This window comes from Bactrocera neohumeralis, chromosome 3 (genome assembly GCF_024586455.1).
Source record: "Bactrocera neohumeralis isolate Rockhampton chromosome 3, APGP_CSIRO_Bneo_wtdbg2-racon-allhic-juicebox.fasta_v2, whole genome shotgun sequence".
In the NCBI taxonomy this organism is placed as follows: domain Eukaryota; kingdom Metazoa; phylum Arthropoda; class Insecta; order Diptera; family Tephritidae; genus Bactrocera; species Bactrocera neohumeralis.
Window position 1 is genome coordinate 974358 of NC_065920.1, and position 22020 is coordinate 996377.

At 40.5% G+C, this 22020-nt stretch overlaps 1 protein-coding gene across 8 annotated transcripts in view; it reads right to left on the reverse strand.

Moving 5' to 3' along the window:
* LOC126753047 (uncharacterized) overlaps window positions 1–22015 on the reverse strand; it is a 28095-nt gene extending 6080 nt beyond the window's left edge. For 2 of the 8 annotated variants that reach the window (XR_007666082.1, XM_050464157.1), the window contains exons 1-2: window positions 21340–22015; window positions 19086–20425 (exon numbers count right to left, since the gene is read on the reverse strand). Coding sequence is in view for 7 of the 8 variants with exons in the window: in XM_050464157.1 (XP_050320114.1) it covers window positions 19086–20326 (1241 nt within the window). In the remaining variant the exon portion in view is untranslated. Of the gene's footprint in view, window positions 1–19085; window positions 20443–21149; window positions 21241–21304 lie in introns of those variants that run through there. The other 6 variants (XM_050464161.1, XM_050464163.1, XM_050464159.1 and 3 more) reach the window with 6 other exon arrangements.
* Between the last annotated feature and the right edge of the window lie 5 nt (window positions 22016–22020).

Consider the following 22020-nt stretch of genomic DNA (forward strand, 5'->3'; position numbering starts at 1 on the left):
GATGAAATCTCGGTTCTGCGTCTTTTTAAGTGCAGCTCTTCAACCCGAATTGTCGCGATGTATTTACGCTTCACCTCTTGAACGTTTTGATGAGCTAATACTTGGGTGTGTGAGTAAAATACAACTTTACTCCATTGGACATTTGCCTATGATGATCTCATACAGAAATTTGCCTGACCCAATTCTTGTGCAGATTTGTGGAAAAGAGGTACACCCATAGTCATTGAAGAATTGCAAAAAACATTTAACATATTAAAAAGAATGTAGAGGCATTTGGGACCCCGAATTTATGTGTTTTGCTATCATGAAACGTAGGTTAAGCAGAGGAAGATTACACATACATATGTATGACTGTATGTCTGTATGTATGTGTGAATGTAAGTAACGCTTTCGAAGCAGCAGCAGCAAAAACGTAGCTCAAGGCGAAAGTGGGATTGGTAAGTTGGGCTACAGGAAGACACTTTTAATCGCTCACACTTCCATGCACACACACGTATGCAGGGACGTGTATTAGTTTTTGCGGGTTACTATAAATTAACGAAGCGTTTAATCTTTCTATTTTAAACTTTGAGCGAAAAGGCCAAAAAATGCTGCAATTATGTCTCCGCGTAACCTCGTCCGTTGCGAAATGTGGCTGTGTGTGTATGCGCCGCCGCAACACTCAAAATTTTGACTGCCTTTATCCAAAGCACTTTTCGATTTGATTTGATTTGGTTTTGTGTTTGCTTTCATTGTGTTTTTCTGTTTGTTTTTATTGTTGGTTTTTACCTGCTTTCGCAAGAGGTTATTCACATTAGCAAAATCGCAGAAATTACGTGAAAGTTGGGCAATGCTCTTTGTGCCAGTGAGTGCCTCTGTGTGCGAGTGTGCGTGTGTGCGTGTGTGCATGTGTGTGGCGTGCATTTATACGCGTTTTGGGCGATCAAACGGTCTAACAAATCGAAGAAGGGCAGCATGAACAAAGCGCTTGAAATTCTTATCTCGTCGTTTGCTTTTGTTTTTGTGGAATACATTGACCGATATTAAATGGGCGAATCGAAGCGAGGGCGATAAAGCGAAAAAGTGTCAAAGCACGGCTAGGGATCAGCAACGGCTATCTGCTAGAACCGTAAGTCAGTGCCCAACAGTTGCCATACACAGCCAAACAGTAGGGAAGACGACGCTTGATCGCGTGTCTGTGTGTGTGAGACTGCTGTTTAAGCGTAGAATGAAATGAAAAAGCAAAATATAAAAATTCATACCATACACCACATACATATGTATGTATGTATGTAGGTATGTATGTATGCATATAACACATAATATGAATAAATGCAAGAATTTCGAGCGAACGTATGGAGTGAAATTTCATTAGACCAAACAAATAACAATAACAACAAATACTTATATCAACAAATTTTAATGGGAAATAAGGCAACATTCACAAAGGTCATTGACAATTTAATTTGTACACTCACACAAACACACACACAGCGCAGCCACACGTGCACACCAAACGCAAATGCTTGAGTTGGCAAATTTTTTGCAGGGCAACTAATAGTGAGCGTACATAACTAGTACATACATACATAACAGCATATGTTTTGAAGATTGTGACAATTGATTTTCGGCCTGACCAGTCGGTCTAGTCGATAGAAATCATGCAATTCTCGAAAATGAAAATATCTAGGTCACTGGAGAACTTGCAAACAAAGAGTAGAGTTATAATTTAGTGCGTACAAGCACACATACACATACATACATAATTTGAATGCCCACATGCAATGAGGACAGCTCTGTATGCGGCCTTGTAAGGGTGTGCGACTAGGACTTTATTTTTTGCAGTTTTGTCGACATAATAGCCGTCCGTGCGTCGTTAATCAGTCAGAGTGGCCAATAATGAAGTTATCACGTTTTTAAGAACTTTAGACTCTTTCATTTGTTCTTTAGAGAAAAGATGGCGCAGCTCCCTTGCAAAAATTACATAAACAATACGAATTTGAAGAACACTCACACATACATACATTCGCCAACAGAGCTATTAGAGTTCATACATACTTATGTACATACATATGTAGATACATGCTATATATCAGCGAATGTGTGCACGCCTGCGTCATTTTTTTATACATAGGTATGTTTCTACGTTTTTATGCTGTGACCATGAGCAATCGGCTTTTAATTGTGAATTTGGAACTTTTCACTTTGTTCTTTCGCGAAATTTGACCTAATTTCTCGATTCTTTGCTTCGTTGCTTTCGCATTCTTCTACTCTTTTGTATGTGTTTGTCTGCTTTGGACGCTATAAACTTTGAGGTGTGTAGATATGTATGTTTGGTGGATATTTGTATGAACGTATATTTTGGAACTTAACGGCGCTGCCAGATACATTTTTAGATCTAATTGAGTGTTTTGTAATTGGAAAATATTTATTGAGAATTTGTCCTCTATGTACATACATATTTATATGAGTATGAGGCTTGCAATATATTTATGTATGCATGATTGTGCATATGTGCTTTTATAAATATATTTGCTGACTAAGTATATGTGTCAAGGTCTCGAAGAGTGCTGACATCATTAAATGACACTCGGAATGAATCGGGAAATTGGAGCTGAAATATTCGCAAACATTCTCAACGAAGACCAGCTTCATCGCAGGGGCGCTATTAAATTTATTAATAATACTAAACCTTTAAGGGTACATACAATATACTAATAATTTTTATTTTAGCCGAAACCAGACAGACTCCGAAGTACTGGTGGATTTGTGCATGACTTTTCTTGGTTCAGTCAGCAATTTATAATGAAACTTTCGCAACTATTTTTTAAAGCGAAAATATATTCACAATTGCAGGAGCCAATGTGTGTTTGATGTTGTAGTAAATTAAGAAAAATGGTAGAGCAACCCATTTGGACTCTATCTAGTACGAGGTTAACACTTAGCCATCCAAGAGACCTTATCTCTGCTGGTTGACCATGTGACCATACTGCGATCGTTTGGGCACAATTGGAGGCAAAAATGCAAATATTGAGATATTTTTATAAATAGCTGATATATTTACATCATCATTGCAAGAGCCTACATACGTAGTATGTGTATATCGGTGCGCATAATCTTCGTTTATATAAATCAGAAATACTCCGCTGGCACAAAATCGCACTCAGCCAAGCAATTTGCCAATTGAACTCCATTCAGCGTTGTAACAATGCAATGACGAACAACAATGGAACTAGGAAGCATATTTCCCACATGTAATTATCACCGCAATCGCTGCAACGCTGCATTGGCGAGAAAGTGCGCCACTTGGGCTGCGCCCCAACTGGCCAACAACCGTCGTTATGGATTAGTTCGAAAGAAAAAATAAAGAAATAAATAAAGAAAGAAAGCGCTTTCTTGTTAAATTATGCACGTCGGCGGCGAAAACACTTCTTTTCATACTTTACTCGCCACAGCTGCAGTAGTTGTTGTGGCCGATGTTGTTGTTTCATTTATTGTTGTTTCGCAGAGCGTATGCACTTCCTCTTACATTTATTTGCCATATTTATTATTTTTTTATTACATTATTACATTTGCTGTTTTTTTTCGGTTATGTGAGAGCCACTTTCAGCGACAATTGCAACTTAACCGCAAGACAAAGTGTCTGCGCGAGCACTTATTGTATTGCTGTTGTTGCTGATAAAATAGCATTTCTCGCCACTGCAGTGTGAATAGACAAAAGCTCACACATAATATTGAACTGTGTCAGTATTTATGTGTGGAAGAGTCCTGCTTTGAGGTTAGCAAGTTCCACCATGGACATCAATTGTGTGTAAATCTATATACCTCGTGCTGGCCCCATGCTCGAACGCTACAACTTCTTAAAAACCCGAAGGCGGGTTACCAGAATTGCTCGTCCGGCAAATGAACCCTGTGATGCAGTAGCCTCCGACATGAAATTAGTAATGATAAAAAGATAATGGGTCGGCGAGCAAACCTCTTCAATCGGACCGTAGAGTGGTCACTCAAGAGTGATATGTGTGGGGAGGTACTCTACGAGAAGTGTCTCTAAGAGGGCATGCACTTCAATCACATCTGCGAATGATCGCGCTTTTGCTCATCGCACGGTCGCACAGGCGCACAGGGTGATGTCGCTACAAGGGCTACTTGACTTCTTTTGTTGAAAGCACGGTCGCTTAATTTATACATCGATTACGTTGTCATCGCTGCAATCATGTACATATGTATATGAGTATATGTACATACATACAAGTGTTCGACTTGCAACAGAATGCTGCAGTCTGTTTGGGATGGAGTGGAGCGCCAGCCACGCCGCGGTGAGACTTTGCTTATCGCTCACAAGGCTGATTTAACTTGTGAGTTACACTGAAAGCCATGCCGGGCGCTGACACACGTTCATAGCTGGATATGAATTTTCGTAAATTTGTATCGAGTTCCAAGCGCAATTTGTTGTTGCATTTGTGACTATGGTGACGGCGAGACGAGCTGGTCGTTGGATCTTGAATGCTGGCAAGTCACAGCGGCGAATGATGCAAAATGAAAGCTTCGTTTAGTGATGCCTGGAAAAATCGTGCACCAATTACGCAGATGATTTATGGTTACATGGTAGCCTCCGCGTGTATATCAATATGGGCTTGCTGGTGCTGCTGTATGTGTTTTTTTTTCTTGACAAGAGACATCAATGTGTCAAAGAAATCAATATCACATCGATATCGCAGAAGCCGCAGCTGTAACCACCACTTAACGCATTGCACTATCGCGATGTGTCAAGGAAGTATTGCCACCCAAAAATCACAGGTGATCCAACCAATAAACTGGGTCAACTATCGATCATATTTCTAAAAATCAGTTCAAGAGGTGCGCTCTCAAACATCACGGGGAAAAGACAAAGCAGTCTTATACCACTTAAGCATTGATATCACTTGTAATACCGAGTTCACCCCGATACTTCGACCGCTATTGAGCTGTGTGCGTTCCTTTCTGGGTTTATTTGTATGCAAGCTGAGGAAATCGACTTCTCTTATCGATAGTCGTTTGATTTGCTTCGCTTGGCTTTGACAGAAAACTAAGCACGACTCGAATGCAAACAAAGCGCATTTTGCTGGCAAACATACATACATACGAGTACACATACATATATGTATATAAGATACATACAAAAGAGGCTATAAATCTATAATTACGCCAAGTGCAGATTGACAATTAAAAGCAATTTCATTAGTATTTTCACCCAGAGGCAACAGAGTCTGCAGCGTCACAGGCCCATCCGTCTTTCCGTCCGCCGAGGCGTGGAACTTGCGATTGCCGTCGTTGCCGTTTGGCTTCACAAAGCGTTAGTTGATTGTCCGTCCAAGGCGTTTGACCAATGGTGAGCAACTGTGATGCGTTCCGTTGTCTTTAATGCCAGCAGAGCCGATGATAACACAAAGTGCGTGAAGTGTGGAGTGTGGAGCGTGTTGATAAAACAAAAGTAAGCGCGCTGCAGCAAAAACAACGAATAATCTACATACCAAATGTACTGTGTGGACAACGTGCAACCACAACAACAAGAGTACGCAATAGCAAAGTAAAGTGCCGGTGGAAGCAACAAATGATCGCTGCAAAAGTGAAATGCAGGAAAATCTCTAGATTTCACCCACTGTCAGGAAAAGAAAATCGCATATCTGCACAAAAACCAGAAGAAGAAAAAACGTGCGAAGTAAAATTGAAAAGAGAAAATTATGCTTTACACAAGTCTTCATATAGAAAAAGGTGCAATATCCACACACACACACGGCGCTGATGTTGAGACTGAAGGAAAGCAACGTGTCATCAACTGTCACCATTTAATGTGAAATACTTTCTATGACATTGATATTTCTTTCCAGCAACCAGTTCTGGCACTTAATCTGGAAAACACTTCTGCATATCAATTTATGTGTCTTTTGTACTGAAACACCGTCATCCGAATGCCAATTGATAGTAAACTGACGTTACTGCTTAGAGGTCAGTAGGAGGAGGGCAAATTTATGTATGATAAAAGAGAGGAAAATGTTGATAAACATGGTGACCATGTGTCTTGATCAAAATGTCAAACTGAAAGCGAGGCAATTCCAGGGCTTGGGTATGTGATATATGTTAATGTGTATTAACAACAAATTGTAAAATTGTAAAATTTGTGCTAAAATACACAAATAAATACATACATATATGGGAACCCTGTAAATGAGGAAAGAAAGCCTCCAGAAGGCAGCGGACTGTCGGTGTTTGGCGATCAATATTGGCAAGAGCTAGTTGGTTGTCTCCGCTCTGGGGGTGTGGGTGGGGACTTCTCTTCGCGCCTTCGCGCTTCACACTCAGCACGCAGCAGATGAGAATGTGGTAGTTTCGGCCCAATGTGAACTTGTGGTCGTGACAGCGGCTCCACCAGAGGCAGAGGCAGTGGCAGCGGCAGCGATAGCAGTAACGCATTAACCATAACAGCAGCAAAAGTAGCGGCGAAAGCAGCGGTCAATGAACTATGGTGACAAGCAACAACAAAGTACTTATCAACAGCAACACGAGTCGTGCTGCAGCGATCGACACCACAATAATACAGTCAGTGCAGAAGATATGATGACAACTAGCCGAGGGTGCGAGTGTAGTCAGTCGGAAGGCTGTACGCACAGCGGTCACTGCGATTCAGCCGCTACCGATCGACCAAACATTCAGAAAATGGTCTCAAAACTCACAGTAGAAAATGTTGTATTTATTCGGTATCACCTGCTGCTTACTGCAGACTGAATATTACGCAAGCTTTGACAGAATCGACCTGTTTAGAGTTCTACAAATTCCAATAGGTCAACAGAAGTCTTTAGCCAGAAATGCGTTCGCATATATGTATATTTGAGTACATATATGCATATATAAAGGTAGATTTCGAAAGGTATATATTTAACTTCAGATCGCGCTTACTAAAAGCCATCGTTACCGCTGTTTCGACATGTTCGTTATTTCGTTTACTCGAATTCGCTCGTTAGCGACTTGCAACACGCCTTTCCCGTTTGGTTGCATTTGAAGTGTGTACGTGCAGCGTTCACCGTCCACCATACTAATTGAGTTTTTTCTAAGCTAGAATTGGAAATTGAAAATAATTCCCTTTGTGGAATAATATTAAAACAATAAAACCTCAAATAATGAAGACTTAGAAGCATAAAATGGCATAAAAATTGTTTCAAACTGTTCCAGCACTCATATTTCTGCAGCCATTTAGAGACCAAACTATAGCTGAACCATAACCTCAAAACTAAAAAAATACTAGAATGGAACGTACGGGACTGCTCTTCACAGTGCTCTAATAGTTTATGCAGAGGACCTCAATCAACCATTAAAACACAGTGATTTAAAAAAAAGTAAGCTTTTCTTTCTATTAAGAAATTAAAAAGGAGATCCAGGAATTACTTAATCTATTTCTGCGTAAGATGATTGTAAAATGGCTGTTGGACATCGATTTGAGGTAAGATATCAGAGATCTTTTAATGCACGTCACTCGTCCATTTTACTCTTCTGGCCTTGAAGCTGCACCGTGCCTGCCGCTAATGCTGAGGCCGGCGACGTGTCATACTGCAATGTTGTTCGGTTATTAATCGCTTTTTCGTGTTCATAACTTTTCTGTTTTTGTTGTCGCCTTTATTCACACTGTTCCAGCACTTAAAATGTCCATTATTTTATTATTTTACCCGTTGTTGCTGTTGCTGTGCTGTCGTTAGCCCTCGTGCTTAGCTTTGCTTGATGCCGTTCTGGTTGCTCGTCCGGCGTTTGAAGTGTGCTCTTTGCTGCGTGGAGCGCTGAGTTAGAAAACTTTTGCCTCCACTAATAAAGTCTCGAATTTACGACCGACGGCACACACTTCTGCGTATATTCCCATATGGGTGTGTGTGTGCATGTGCGCATGTCAATTACACTAGCACCGAATGCAAGCACATTCGCGGTTGGCGGTTGGCGGCGTCGCGTCGCGGGGTGCTCCTGCTCAGCGCTACGTAATGGGCTGCAGCGCCTAGTCAGCTTGTCAGCTTGTTGTTGGTGTTGTAGCATTGTGCCAGTTTCGAATTTCTGGCATATTTGTGTATGTTTGCAGCCATTTCGTTCGTTTCAGCTGAACATCGTCGTTTCTTGGTATCCCCAAATGGTAAACGCTGTCGTCTGCATCTTTCCTCCGAATTGCTTGTTGCGCCGGTTGCGCTGCTGGAACTTGTTTATGACGTCTAACAGCATTGACTTTTGTTATGCCGACACGAGTGTTTTGCCGCCGAAATGCTTCGCGTTTCTCATAGCCCTCACCCCACTTAGAACTCTTTTACAACCATGTCAAGACGGCAATCTGAGTCAGCCCAAACAAATGGCTAATTCCGAGTTTAACTGTCGACGATTGTGGACCATTGAATTCGGATGTGAAGGTGGGGCTGTGCAGAAGCTTGAGATCTGCTTTGAAACGCTCGACATTGTTAGATGTGTATCAGGCAGTGATGAAATCGTCTGCTATTGTTCGTTGAATTCGCTTTCGGTACACTCCTCCCCCTGAAACTACGCCCACATTTGTGATTTAATGACTTTTGTAGCAGATAATGAAATCGTTTGTTGCTGCACTTTGCCGTTGTTGGTTGACGGATCGTGCGGCCCGGCTGGGGTCTGGCCTTTTCTACATACAATATTTCATATATGCCTTTACAAGTATATACTTACACTCATGCAAGTATATACATACCTACATTAGCAGGCATGTCGGTGCGCCCATGTACGACTTGTTGGTGGCTACCTCAGTGCGCCAGCTCGACTGGCTGCTGGTATAGTTAGTGGTTGTATTGCCTTATTGTTATGTTAGTTGGCTTTTTAAATTTGCCTTTTGTTTTTGTTTTTTTTTTCTTGGCCACATTTTTATAGGTCAAAGAGATACTCTCATCGCAGACGCGCTCTCGTACCCTCTTCTTGGTTTCTTGGTATTGGTGCGATCACATTGACTGCGAAAGCTCGATGAGTTTTTGGAAGTTTGATTACTCGTATTTTGGGTGTTTTTCTACTTTTCGGCGAAGAGGTCAGAATGACATCCCACGGCTCTGCCTGTTGTCCGGTTTTTTTGTTTGCTCGCTTTTGGGGCTGCTGCTCAGTTGCTTTGGAGTTATGTATGCGCCAAGCAGTGTTGAGTAAGCTCAGCTGAATTGTTGAATGTGCAACATGTTTACTATATTTGACGGTTTTTTTGTCTGTTATTTATATATTTTGGGTTACGTATCCCCATGTACGCTGCATGTGTGTGTGTATTCGTGTTCAGGCTGTTGACAGCGGCAAGAGCGACGTTATATAAGAAATTATTTTATAACTGTTCAACAATTGTGTGTTTGGGCGCGTAGAAAGTTTTCAGAGATTTGAAAGGCGTCGACACACACATATGTACATATACACATTCTTACACATAGACGTACATACAATGTAAACGGGCTCTAACATTATTTAGGATGCTGGAGTGTTGATAGCGTATAGTAGATTGGAATTACAATTCATTTAGCAAAAATAATTTCAATTTTGTTGTTGTTTTGGGCCTGCGACAATTGCATATTACATGCAAATTAATGTTTAAAAATATTCGGTTGAGTTTCAGTTAAATTTCCTAGTAAATTACTTAGTAAATTTCAGCATTGATCGCCGACTGATGTGAGGAAATGCTTTTAAAGATTCTTTCCTGGCCTTAAAAAGAGTGCATTTTTTTGCGATTGAGCCGCTATAAGTTGTTCCCTTTCTCGATTAGATCAAAGTCACTGCTCTCCCAGAGGTTTGCATGCCAAACATGCCTGGTATGTTTGTATGTATTTATAAAAGTATATGTGTATGGACTCTTCAAGTGGTCAACCGTGCCTTCTGCTTTCGTCTTTATCCAAAGTAACAACAGTTGTAGGCAAAGCAAGGATTCGGGTTACATTTTTGAATTTGCATATTTATTTTTCTAACTGAAGGAAAAACAGCGAATTTGATTCAGTGGTATCAAATATCCGCGTGCATCGGCAGAGCTGCTGGTTACAACAGCAAAAGTTGGGGGAGTTTGTACTTTATTAAAATGCTGATGCGCCGAATTTGAGAGCTGGTCGCAGCCACAAAGGCTGAGGAGTGACAGTCACATTTGACGGCGAATCAAGTTGTCTGCAAATGCACACAAACCTGAGTATGGTGAGTGTATACATGAGTGTATGTATGCACAGCTAAATCAGCTTTGTTGCACATATAAATCAAAATAATCATTCGCATGCTATATTCATTAGCTAGATTTTCAATCTATAATACGCTCCAATTTCACTTGTACACACACACGCACAGAGTCATGCGCATGATTGCGCTGCATTTTTTGCAAACTATTGCTCTGGCAGTCGCAATTGCCTTGGGCGCTGTCAACTTAATAAAATAGAACAACAATAAATGTTATTAAAATAATTTATTATCATTGCTGCGGTCACAGCAATTGTGGTAAGAGACTTCATCTGTGGCCATTGTGATGCCTGCTGCTGTGCTTGTCGTTGCCTCTCCTGCTCTTCCTTATTAGTTTATTACTCTCAATTGTTGTTGCTTTTGTAGCAATTGTAGCTGCTGCCGCTGCCGCTGCCGCCGCCGTTGTGGCGATAGTTGCATTAGAGTGCATTTACATTTGCATTTACTTCTCTATTAACCTTTACAAGTTCATTTCGCTTGATTAACGCTCTTGAACTCTATTGTGGATTCTTGAATTTTTTCACCACACGGCAGGGAAGCTTTCTGCAGTGGCTTGCTGAAATTGCTTTGCTTTTGTTGTGCTCATTAGTGTTGTGTGGCACATAAAGCAATCAAAGTGCTAGAGTAAGTTTTGCATGAAGGCAGCCAATTGTGGAATTTTGTACAATTTTAAAGGACAAATAAAAGTTATTAGAATTTTAGACTCTTCTATGATCAGACATTTCGATTTTAGTATTTTGTTGCTTTGTGGCGAATTCTGACCCTCACAGTCGATTAAAGAGATTTTTGGAACCATTGAGGGAGTTGTAGATCTTAAGTGAGCCATGGCGTATACGTGACATCAATCAGTTATCTCTTGTAAAAAGTTGGAAAAGCGTAGATAAATACCAAAACGCTTCCATAAAAGTTTCACTTCTATCTAAGCTTGTCCTCTTAGTATGACAGAGATTCGGTTTTATCTCTCTTTCTATTTCTGCACGCAAACAGACATGTACGAATGAGTTTTAGTTGCACTTTTATTACTGAAACCAGGCAGCAGTGGGCTGCAACGTGACACATGTGGGTATCTAAATAGGCAAACACAAATAAATATTGACCAACGTTCATACATACATACATACATATGTATTTGCAACAATGTAGACGTGCAAAAGCTGCGACGAACTTGTAGAGACGGCGTTCGAGTTCATTGCCATTGTTGAATATTTGCATATTTAGACGCTGTACTTGTACAAATATCGAGATAAACATACATATGCACATACTTTACATTTTCACAAATAGTTACAATGTTTGGAATTCTGTGCAAATTAGCAAAGTGATTTATTTTCTAAAGTGACTTAAGTTTACTTTTCTGAAATATGGCCCCTCATTTTCATTATTATATTTCAATTATGTATATTGCTAACAAGGAGACTGCAATTAGCAACGCCTGCTTATGCGTGTAAGGGCCTGATAGAATCGAGCGTATATGTAATGAACGTCTTTCTAAGTTTCTATTTAAAATGCACTTTCTATGTTTAGATATGTATATTGTTCCTAAATCGATTCGTTTATGAATTGAAAGCAGCAGCTTTCGTTCCTGCTGTTCGTGCTATTGTCAACGGCATTAAATAATAAGAACAAATATCAAAACAAAAAGGCGACACGCAACAACGCTGGAAAAAGAAAATCGTGAAGAATGCGCTGCTGAGGTCATTCAACCCACATAATGCTCACAGTCGCTGCGATGTTCCAGCGTTTAACGCTTCAGCCGACGCCGCCTCACAGCCGTTCAGTCGCGCGCGCACACACACATTGATGCAGCGCACGCTCATTCACCAGCCCGCCACCAAACTAAACAGCTGACTGAATGTGGCGCATTCCGCGTACTCCCTCCCTCCCTTTGTGCGGTGCTCCAAGTGCGCGCATTGGCTCTCCAGCTCTCCAACGCTCTAATAGATTCAAAGCCGCTACAACGGCGACCGATCGATGGCTGGCTAATCGTTTCGAAGCTTTCAGCGATCGCTTCACTCACACTCATGCATACATACATACATATGTACTCATATGAAAAAGAACAAGCATACGTGCATACAAACATTTATAGGTATGTATGTAAGCCCATCCCGCTTTGCATACTTGTGTGTAGGCTGGCTGATCGGCCGATTCGATTGTCTGTCTGTCGATTAAACGCTTCTTCTCGATCGGTATGCGTGCAGAGTGTCTTCATCTCACATCCAGACGTAGTTAGCGCAGAATGCGTCGGTGGTTTCAGCCTCCTCTTCACATGCCCTTCATAGCACGATCTTTTTTTCGTTATCAGCACTCTTGTTCTGCCTCTTTTTTCACACACACATACATACATACGGAGTTAGGCGTTACCTAATTGATTTCTTTGCAAAGCGAAGCACAAAAGCTATCAATCAATTTATGCAGTTGTACCAAGAAACCTGCCCTTTATACATACATACATACATACATATGGATTAAGCAAGGACATAATAAACCCGAAGAGCAGTTCAGCTTTTCTCCTATTTGTGAAGCACAACAAAATAGACTCCTTGAAAGTATTAAATTTGGTCTGATTCTAAGATAAGAATCCATCTACACTCATGCGTATGTATGTATTTCGTAGGAGTAAGCGAATAAATTCAGTGGAAGTAGCAAGAATGAAAACCAGAAATAGAAGGTGTCTTCAGATTATGTTTTTTACTAGCTATGCGATCCCGATTTGTTAGCTGTGCTTCTAACTTGACTTCCCTTCGTCTAATATTGTTGCCAGCCAGTGTGGCTAATTGTTGTGGTTTCCGTTATGTGCTTTTCTTTTCTCTTAATTTCATTTGGTTGATGGTTTGTGCCATGCTTCACTTGCAGACATACACACACGCACACGCGCATATATACGTACTCACATATGCATATGTATGTGTGGTGTGTTGTGTGTGAGTGTTTTCTCACTTTTCTTTCCGCTGCATATTCGCGTTGAACCGGTTAATAAACTTAAATGTAGGTCAAGACTTGCGGTGATAATCAAGCGGCAAAAACAACAGAAGAATTAATGTGTTTAGCAAAAAATTACAAATATTATAAATGAATCTACAATACAGAAATCAAATGAAAACTAAAACAATAAATTTTGCAAATCCGTGCCACTTTTATACATTCGAAAACGCAACAAATATAATAGGAAAAATCATCAGAGGGCCGGTTGTGCTGTGAGCAGAACATCCCAAGTTCAGTTCCAAATTCCCTAAGGAGACTTACGTTTCACCTTTTTTTACTTAAATATTAGAAATTACACTTATTTGCTCAGTTTTTTGCTACTTTGATGCTGCAATCAAAATCACAATTTGGTGGATAAACGGGCAATCGACAAAACGGAAACCGCGCAACAAATCAAAAACCTTTTTAACGGACCGAGTGATGAAAGTAGATATTTCGCAAGGCATTTCACTGATGCCTAAAAACGCTCTTCTACGTAAGCGCTTTTTCGTTTGTCTGAGTTACCATGAGGCAGTATGTGTGTATGTGTGTATGTGTGTGTAAATGTGTACCTATGGAGCCAGTAAGTCACTCAGGCAGTCAGTTAGTAAGTCAACGACAGCTTAGACATGGCCATTTTCTTAATGGCGGCACTTTAAGCCATTGCTGGCCATTGACTTCGGTTTGATGGGTTTTGCTTTGTTTTGTTGCTCTTTGTTTTGTTACCTCTCGTTGGCTTTTTTGCAACATCTTTGCTTTATTTCCTTTGCTGCGGTTGCGCATTCGCTTAATTAACTGGCTTGTGTTAGCATGTTGTTGTTGTTGTTGGTTTCACAGAGATTATGCATGCGCATTTGGATGTATGCATATGCGTATATAGTGTGTGTGTGCATGCAACATTTCATATTTGTAGCAGACGGATCATAATTCACAGCTGAGATTCCGCGAGTGCAGTGCTGGAAAACCCCAGCGAATTGTACGAAATTGAACAAGGCATCCATGTTGGACTAGCAATATCCTGCATCAATTGCCAGTACAATTTAAAATTGGGGATGGTTTGTATATTTAGTCAGAGTTAACAATCCTGGAGTTCAAACGGCACTCACCAACATACATACACATGCATACATACCTGTGTACATATGTATATATGTATGTATGCTTCTGCAGTCACATCATTTGTCACTGAGGCCATTCGTAACAAAATGCGATGGTGTAATAAGGCAATTTAAAAAACTTAATGCGAAATTCATCTTAAATTGTGCTTTCTGTTGGATTTGCGCTTAATAACAGTACGCGAGATTGCTCCCAAAATTACGAAATTTCCATACTCTGCATAGATTCAGGTATATACAATGAATACACATATGTATGTATAGATGTATGTTTAGTTGGTTGTGGAGCAAGTGGCGCGCATGCATTTGGCAGCTACAATTGGTAAAGCTTTTGTAACAGTTGTTCAGTTTTTTGTAATTATTGTAATTGTGTTGTTGCTGGGTATCGAGATGAGAATTTCATGGGACCATTATCGTAATTTATGTGTCATTCCAACCGCTGACAGAGTGACTGAGTGACTGATTTTCATTAAACGACGTACTTCACTCGCTCACATACAGGCATGTCAGTGTTTTCACACACACACATATACATATATGTATATGTACACAATGCGCATATAACCAGTTGTCAGCCGGTCCATCAGCGCACAATGGAAATGTATTGTGGCAGAATTGAGCACCAACAATAGCAAACAACGAAACGACCACTCGACAAAAGCTTGCTTAATTGAGAATTAAGAATATACAAACACCTACATACAAACATATATGTACATATGCCTGCGATGTGAGCGCAAATGTGTGTGTGTCTTGATCTCAATTGTAACATGTCCTTTGCACTTGCTGCTCACCGGTAGCGGCCAATAGACACCGCCGACCAGCAGTCCCACCTACGACTCAGCGCTCAGCTCAGCTCTGGCCAGTTCAGCGAACGCGCAGCTCCGCCAAGATCATTATGAGCTTTGCCATCTTCATTACCAATAATTGTGCGCAATTGCAAATTCACACTTTGCACGATCTTTATTTGCATGTGTCGCTGCGCAAACCAAACCAAATCAATGTACACACATACATACATACATATATGTACATATATATGTATGTACATGCATCTGCTTGCATCCATCTCGCATGCAAAGGCGACTATTTACGAGCGTTACGGCTGCATACTCGTGTGTACAGACAAGCTCTATGTTATAGCTGTTGTTGTTTTTGACCTTTTATTTTTTGATTGATTTGATTTTCGATTTGTTTTTCTTTCTGGATTTCGCAATTACTTTTTTGCTGAAATGGCGTTAGCTGTCGTCAGCACCGCACCTTAGCCGCTGTATTCGGGGTACATACATACATACATATGTACGCACGTATTTCGAAGCACGTTTCGGGTTATTTTATAACTATAACACAAGCCAATGTTGAGACGATTTTGCATATTTCTCTTTCAGAAGACGTTCAAAAGCCACTAGCTGGGCGTGTAGTACCTTTGACATCTCAAACAGATAACTAAAATTTTTGGAGAAGTGCCTAGTACACAAGGTGTTGATATTGTCTGCCACAGAAACCCTCTAGTTATGCTTTTCATTGACATTAATGTGAGGTAACTCTGTAAGCTGAATGTGGGTAAGCAACCAAAAAGTGTGTGACAAAAGCATGTTAGTCTACCGATCCACAAATTTAGTGCTCTTCTTCTTAATTTATGCCAAATACTTTTTTCATTTTTTTTTTGCTCCTTTAATTCATTAAGCACTAAACCAGTCAGGAAATACTATATGCTATAAACCAGAAGTTGCGGTCAGAAGTCCAACTCGACAGGAAATCGACGAACTTTTACCAATTGTGGCAAAAATGTGCCCATTAGTCAATATTATTATTTATTAGTATGAGACTGGTAAGTTTTTGACCAAAATCTGCCAATTCTGAACTCGTCAGAAATCAGCATGTAGAATCTGCAAGTATCTTTAATGGGAAGACGACTAAAGATGAGATGAAGTGTGGTACGCACTAGATGAAAAGTAATTTTTAACTGGCTGATTTGGCTGCAGGGTTTGTGGATCGGCAGTTTGTTGCAATTGGCTAAAATTGGTGCAGATTTGACCCACTTCTTGCGGAGTTTGCCACACGGCGGCATTACACAAAACGAGGAAAAGAAAATCACGGTAGAATCGACGGCGCCGTCGTTGACAGTGGCAGTGGCACCGGCAGCAGCAACAACAGATTTAATGGCTGAAATCAAGCCAGCATCGAGGATAGCAGATTCGCGCAAAGTGGCTTGCTAAAGTCAGTTCGGTTAAGTGGGTTGTTGGTGTTGGTGTTGGTGTTGGTGTTGGTGTTGATGTTCATGTTATTGTTGGTTGCAGCGGTTGCTTACTTGTTAAATCCATAAGTCCGTACGTGTGTACATGCATCACTTCAAACCTGGCTTAAAACTGGACCATTTGTATACATACACACATACATACATGTAAGTGCATATATAAGTACATGTCGATTTCCCCGAGTTAATTCTGCATTTGGTCCTTTTTGTTTCACTTTGCAGTAACCCCTGTTCCACACAGAACTCCCTTTTCGGTTGAATCCATATGCATATATGTACATACATGCATACATACATATGTTAGTACCGGTCTCCATCCGACATACTAATTCTCTCTGTGTGCGCTAATGGGGTCTATTTCAGAATGCCAGCTCATAAAATTTCCGATTTTTTCACCATTTCATTTTTTGTTGCTTTGTTGTAATATCAAACTCTTTAATAACTTTTTAAGTTTGTTTATTTTTATAATTGCCGTTGCAGCTGGTGCTGTTTTTGCTGTTGCCATTGTTGTTGCTGTCGGTGTTGATGTTGATGTTTTTGCATGTTGCACATTGCATGCTGTGCGGTGTGCTCATTCGCCAACAGGTTCCCCATTTTTCCAATCATTCGCTCTCGTCGCCCCCTCTTCGCTCGTCGTCTCTCCTCGTTTATTGCAGTTTAGTAAGAGTCGATGTGGTACGGCCGACGGCTGAGTCGCACGAAGGGATGGTCAATTCAGCTGAAAAACGAGTATTTTTGCGTGCCTTTCCTTGCACTTTCTTGTTTGTTTACTTTACGTTTTGATGCACCTTTTTCGACTTTGCCACACATACATACATACACTTTGCATGGCTGAGTACGTGCATATGCCTATGCAAGTATGTGAGATTTATGATTACATATGCACTTGCAGATAGGTTTGAGAAATATATGTATGTTTGTATGTATGTATGTTAGCATATCTCTGAGTTGATTTTGTCAAAACTTATATTCGAAGGGGCGGCAGCATTTGATGAGACACACATTTTTATTGTAACTGCGAGCCCTTTCAGAGTCTTGGGCCCTATCGGATCCACGCAGTTCGGCTTCACTCTTAACTCAAGCAAAGTTGCATTGCATTTGTGTGGCAAAAGGGTGGGCAAGTATTGAGTTATGTCAAAGCAGAAAATCAAAAGCAACAACAAAATGTGTGCCAATTCCACTGAAAAGAGGAATGTTAAGCAAGGTTTCAAGTTTCTGCAGCTTCTGTTGTTTGCTCTCCCCTCTGCTTCTGCATTGACTGCCTCTTCGCTTTGGTTACTGCAAACACATACATATGTATGTACATACAAACATAAACTGCGGGGTACATATCTAAGGCAGATCACAAAGCGTTCCAATTTTATAGCAGCAATCCGCTGCAGACTGCATCTGTTTCAGCCTCCGACTTGTGGTGCTGCCATTAAAATTGAATGAAATATGCGCCCGCTTGTGTGCGTTTGTTATTATTTATATACATATGTATGTATATATGTATGTATGGCTAATGCAGTTGCTTGTCAGTTAACCCAAATTTTCGGCAAGATTATGGAGAAAACAGAATGCAGAGAAGAGAACGAGTGTGCATTCGTTCAAATGTAAACACAAATATACCGACGACTTGACTTGCTGCAGCAGTGTGTGTTAGCTATGCATTTATACATACATATGTATGTGTGTAAGTATGTAATAACAAATTGAGCTTTTGGTAAAAGCGTCTAAGTAACTACTCAAGTGTATGTGTGCATGCATGTGTGTAGGTGCAGATATATTTTCTAGATGACACACATTTGTTGCTGAGAATTAACTCACAAGAAAACCCATCGAACGCAGGAAAAATATTTATAACTCGATTTTGATTAGAAGCGGCAATTTTTCGCAAAAGTTCGGACCCCCCGCATACCCAGTGCGGCTTTATTCTACTTTTGTGATTGCATGCAAACAAAGCATACAAAATAATCCCTCTTGAAGCCTCTTAAAACATAATCCGAAAAGGCTGAAATCCGTCTCTTCATTTTGGCCGCCCGTCCAAAAATATTGTCTATCAAACAGTAGCTAAGGCGGCTAACTCGACGAACAAATGTACGGTATGTAAGTATGTATCTCAACGAGCAATTACTTTGTCCCGCATTGTGGCAGTAATTAAGGCCCAACCCAAGTGCATTACTATTTCCGCAAGTAATTCGCCTCATTCAGCAAACCACACATCGCCACATACATACACATATGCAGGTACATCGACGATTCCTCGACAAGTCATCGTCAGTGGCAAACGTACAGGCAGATGTACATACATATGTATGTCTGTGTGCATGTGGAAGCATAAAGCTGCAAATTGCTAATTCGCCAACGTGTATCGGCGAACAGCAAATAGAGCTGCACTCATGTGTGTGTGTGTGTTTGTGTTCGCATGCAGATATTATACATACAAGTGGAAGCAATATCAGCTGCACGCAAACAGGAAATAAGTGAGCGCACACATACAACCATTCAATGAATGTACATGCACGTGTGTGTGTGTGTGTGAATATGATCATAAAATGTGAAATGATGTTACCAACCTTGTGTTGTTGCCCAAAATGACTTTGTTCATTGTAGCCGTTGTTGCTGTTGTTGTCGTTGTTGTCAATGACGGCAAATCCTCGTTGGAGTTTAGACTTGAATTGTGGCCGGCAAAAGGTGACTCGGCGACAGCGGTCGTGTCGTAACTGCCGCGATCGGAAGTGGCGGTGCTTGTTGTTGTGGTCGAAGCGGTTGGCAGATCGTCGCTGGCAACACCTTCCTCTGCCGCTGGCAAGTGGAGTTGCAGTTGTAGACGACGATCGGCGATTGTGTGCTCCAATTGCTGCTGTGACTGTGACTGTGGCTGCGGCTGCTGTTGTTGTATTTGCAGTTCAGTTCGGTCGGCTGGCAGCAGTGGCGTTACCTCGTGTGTTGCGAAATCGCTTGTTTGATTTGCCTCCTCAATAGCGGCTGTTGCGGTTGCGTCTATGCCTGCGATCGTCACCGTGCCACCGTTCGTGTCCGCGCCACTGCCACTGCCAATGCCAATGTTAGTACCAGTGGTGGCTGCTGTTGCTGCAATTAGCGGCTTTGCAATTATCTTTGTGAAATTTCTCTTCATTAATGGCTTCTTCTTGCCGTTGGCGTCTTCCTCTAGCTGAATGATCACCGATGTCGCCGCGTGGTTTCCTGTCGCTGGCGCGGTCGCTGTTGTTGTGGTCGCGGCCGTCGTGCCGAAACTGTTCAGCAAGCGTTCGTGTTGTTGCTGTTGTTGTCGCTTTCCCGTGCTATTCGTATACAACAACTTATTTGTCCTGCAGCCGTTTTCGCCGCCGCTTTGACTCTTTTGTTGGCTTTCTCTGCTTCTTGTTCTCATTTGCTGCTGCTGCGGTTGCTGTTGTTGTTGCAATTGATGGCGGTATTGTATATTATTTAGCTGCACTTCCTTTGGGGCTTGATGCAATTTTGCATCCAAAAGTACACTGGAATCAGCTGCTCCGAAGGCGATCGTTGCTGTAGTTGCTGCACCGCTTTTGAGTTCCTTTGTTGATGGTTTCTTTGTTGATTTTGTTGTTGCATCAACTGCATTCAAAGTGGGCAGTATTTCAGCCGCTGCCTCGATGTCGGTCGTAAATGCTGTTGTTGTATTTATAATTGCGACAGGATCCTGGGACGATACTTGTTGTTGTTGCGTTGTCGCTGACGATTGTTGCTGTGCGGTCGGTGACGATCCGCTTTCTGGGATGATTGTTGCAAAAATTTGTTCGCCGAATATGAAGAGATCTTTGGAAATAATCATTATCACCCCTTTGTTGCTGTGCGGCGTGTACACTTTTGGGGTTGTCGTTATTACGTCTTTACTTATGTTGCGGTGCCACAAATTAACGGTTTATTGCAACTTTAAGGATTGGAAAACTTTATTATGTCGGCAAATAGAAGAATGAACCAATTAAGCCCCCCCCTCTTATTCAATCAGACTATGCATATATGTATGTATACATATATATATTATGTATATATGTAGGTATGTATATACTTGTATGATGAAGTGATTTAGATTTTTTTCATATATATACATATGTATATGAAGGTAAATATATGCATAGGTATGTGACTATGTATGTTTCTAAGAGTAGAGTGTTCCAAAAGGAGCAAACTAAATTTCAAACCCTTTCTAACTTTGCATTTATTTAGGAATAAAAGAGGTTTATAAGCATAAATATATGCTTTCCTCTTCTTCGTCTGAAGGCAGCTCATACAGGTGACTTTATTAGCTCATATAACTTATTTTAGATAAATCTCCTAATCGCCCTTTTCTACTGATAATAGTGCCCGGAAAACGCGTGCGTATAATCATAGATATGTAAGTATGTATACCTAACAAACATATGTACATATGCATATAGCCATAAACATATGTACATATGTGATTCAACATAAGTCGAATTTGCTTATTTCACGCCGTTTATCGAGGTGGTTGAGCGTTTACTTTGCTTGAAAAATCGTCTCTTCTAAAACTCTAATCTAAACCAGCACACATACATACATATTTATTTAGTACATACTTTTTGGAATGTATATAAAGGCTTGTGTGCAATGAGAAATATATAAGGGAATAATACCATATTTATTGAACTCGGTGACACCCATGTATTTAATATAAACGCACATAAAATATCATATACATACAATTAGCCCACATACATACATACATATGTATACTTGTATATAGGTATATACATAAACGCATTGGTTCTAAAAAACACGTTAAACGCACCGTTAATTTATTTGTTGCAGGAATTTCACACATACCTCACTCTCCACAGCTGACATATTTTTGTCACATACACTTACATACATATGTATGTATATATGTACTACATGTATGTATGTAAATATTTTTCACGTTCTTCTATAATATATTTCACTATATATATTTATAATTTTTTTAATCTCTGTATTTTTATCATTTACACTTTCTTCGGATGCATTTTTGATTTTTCTGTTTTTTCTTTCGTTTTCTTTTCTTTTCTTACACTTATGCGCGCTCACAATTATTTCAACATCGAATTTTTCATATCTACACCGCCGTGTAATCTTTTTGTATCAACAATGGCAAACAAGGAAAATGTGTGTTGGAGCAAAATAAACAAAGATAAAAACAACCAACAAAGAGAATTAAAGTATTCCACCGGAAAATCAAGTGAGACAAAACGATTTCCCGATCTGTGGAAGTTTGTTTGTATGCACTTAGGTATTTTCAGTTATTTACATTTCTTTCGTTCAATCTGCGATAATTCTTCTCTTCTTTCTGATTCTGATCGATATTTGTTGTTATTGAATATTCGTTTGCAGGCGATGCGTTGTTATTGTTAATGAATTAGGTACTTATGGTGCGATTGGTTTGAACGCGTCGTGCCACCGAGCTGAACGTGATCTCAACTGATCTGGTCTTTCGTCGTCAAAGACCACTGAACGTCTGTATGCGATGAA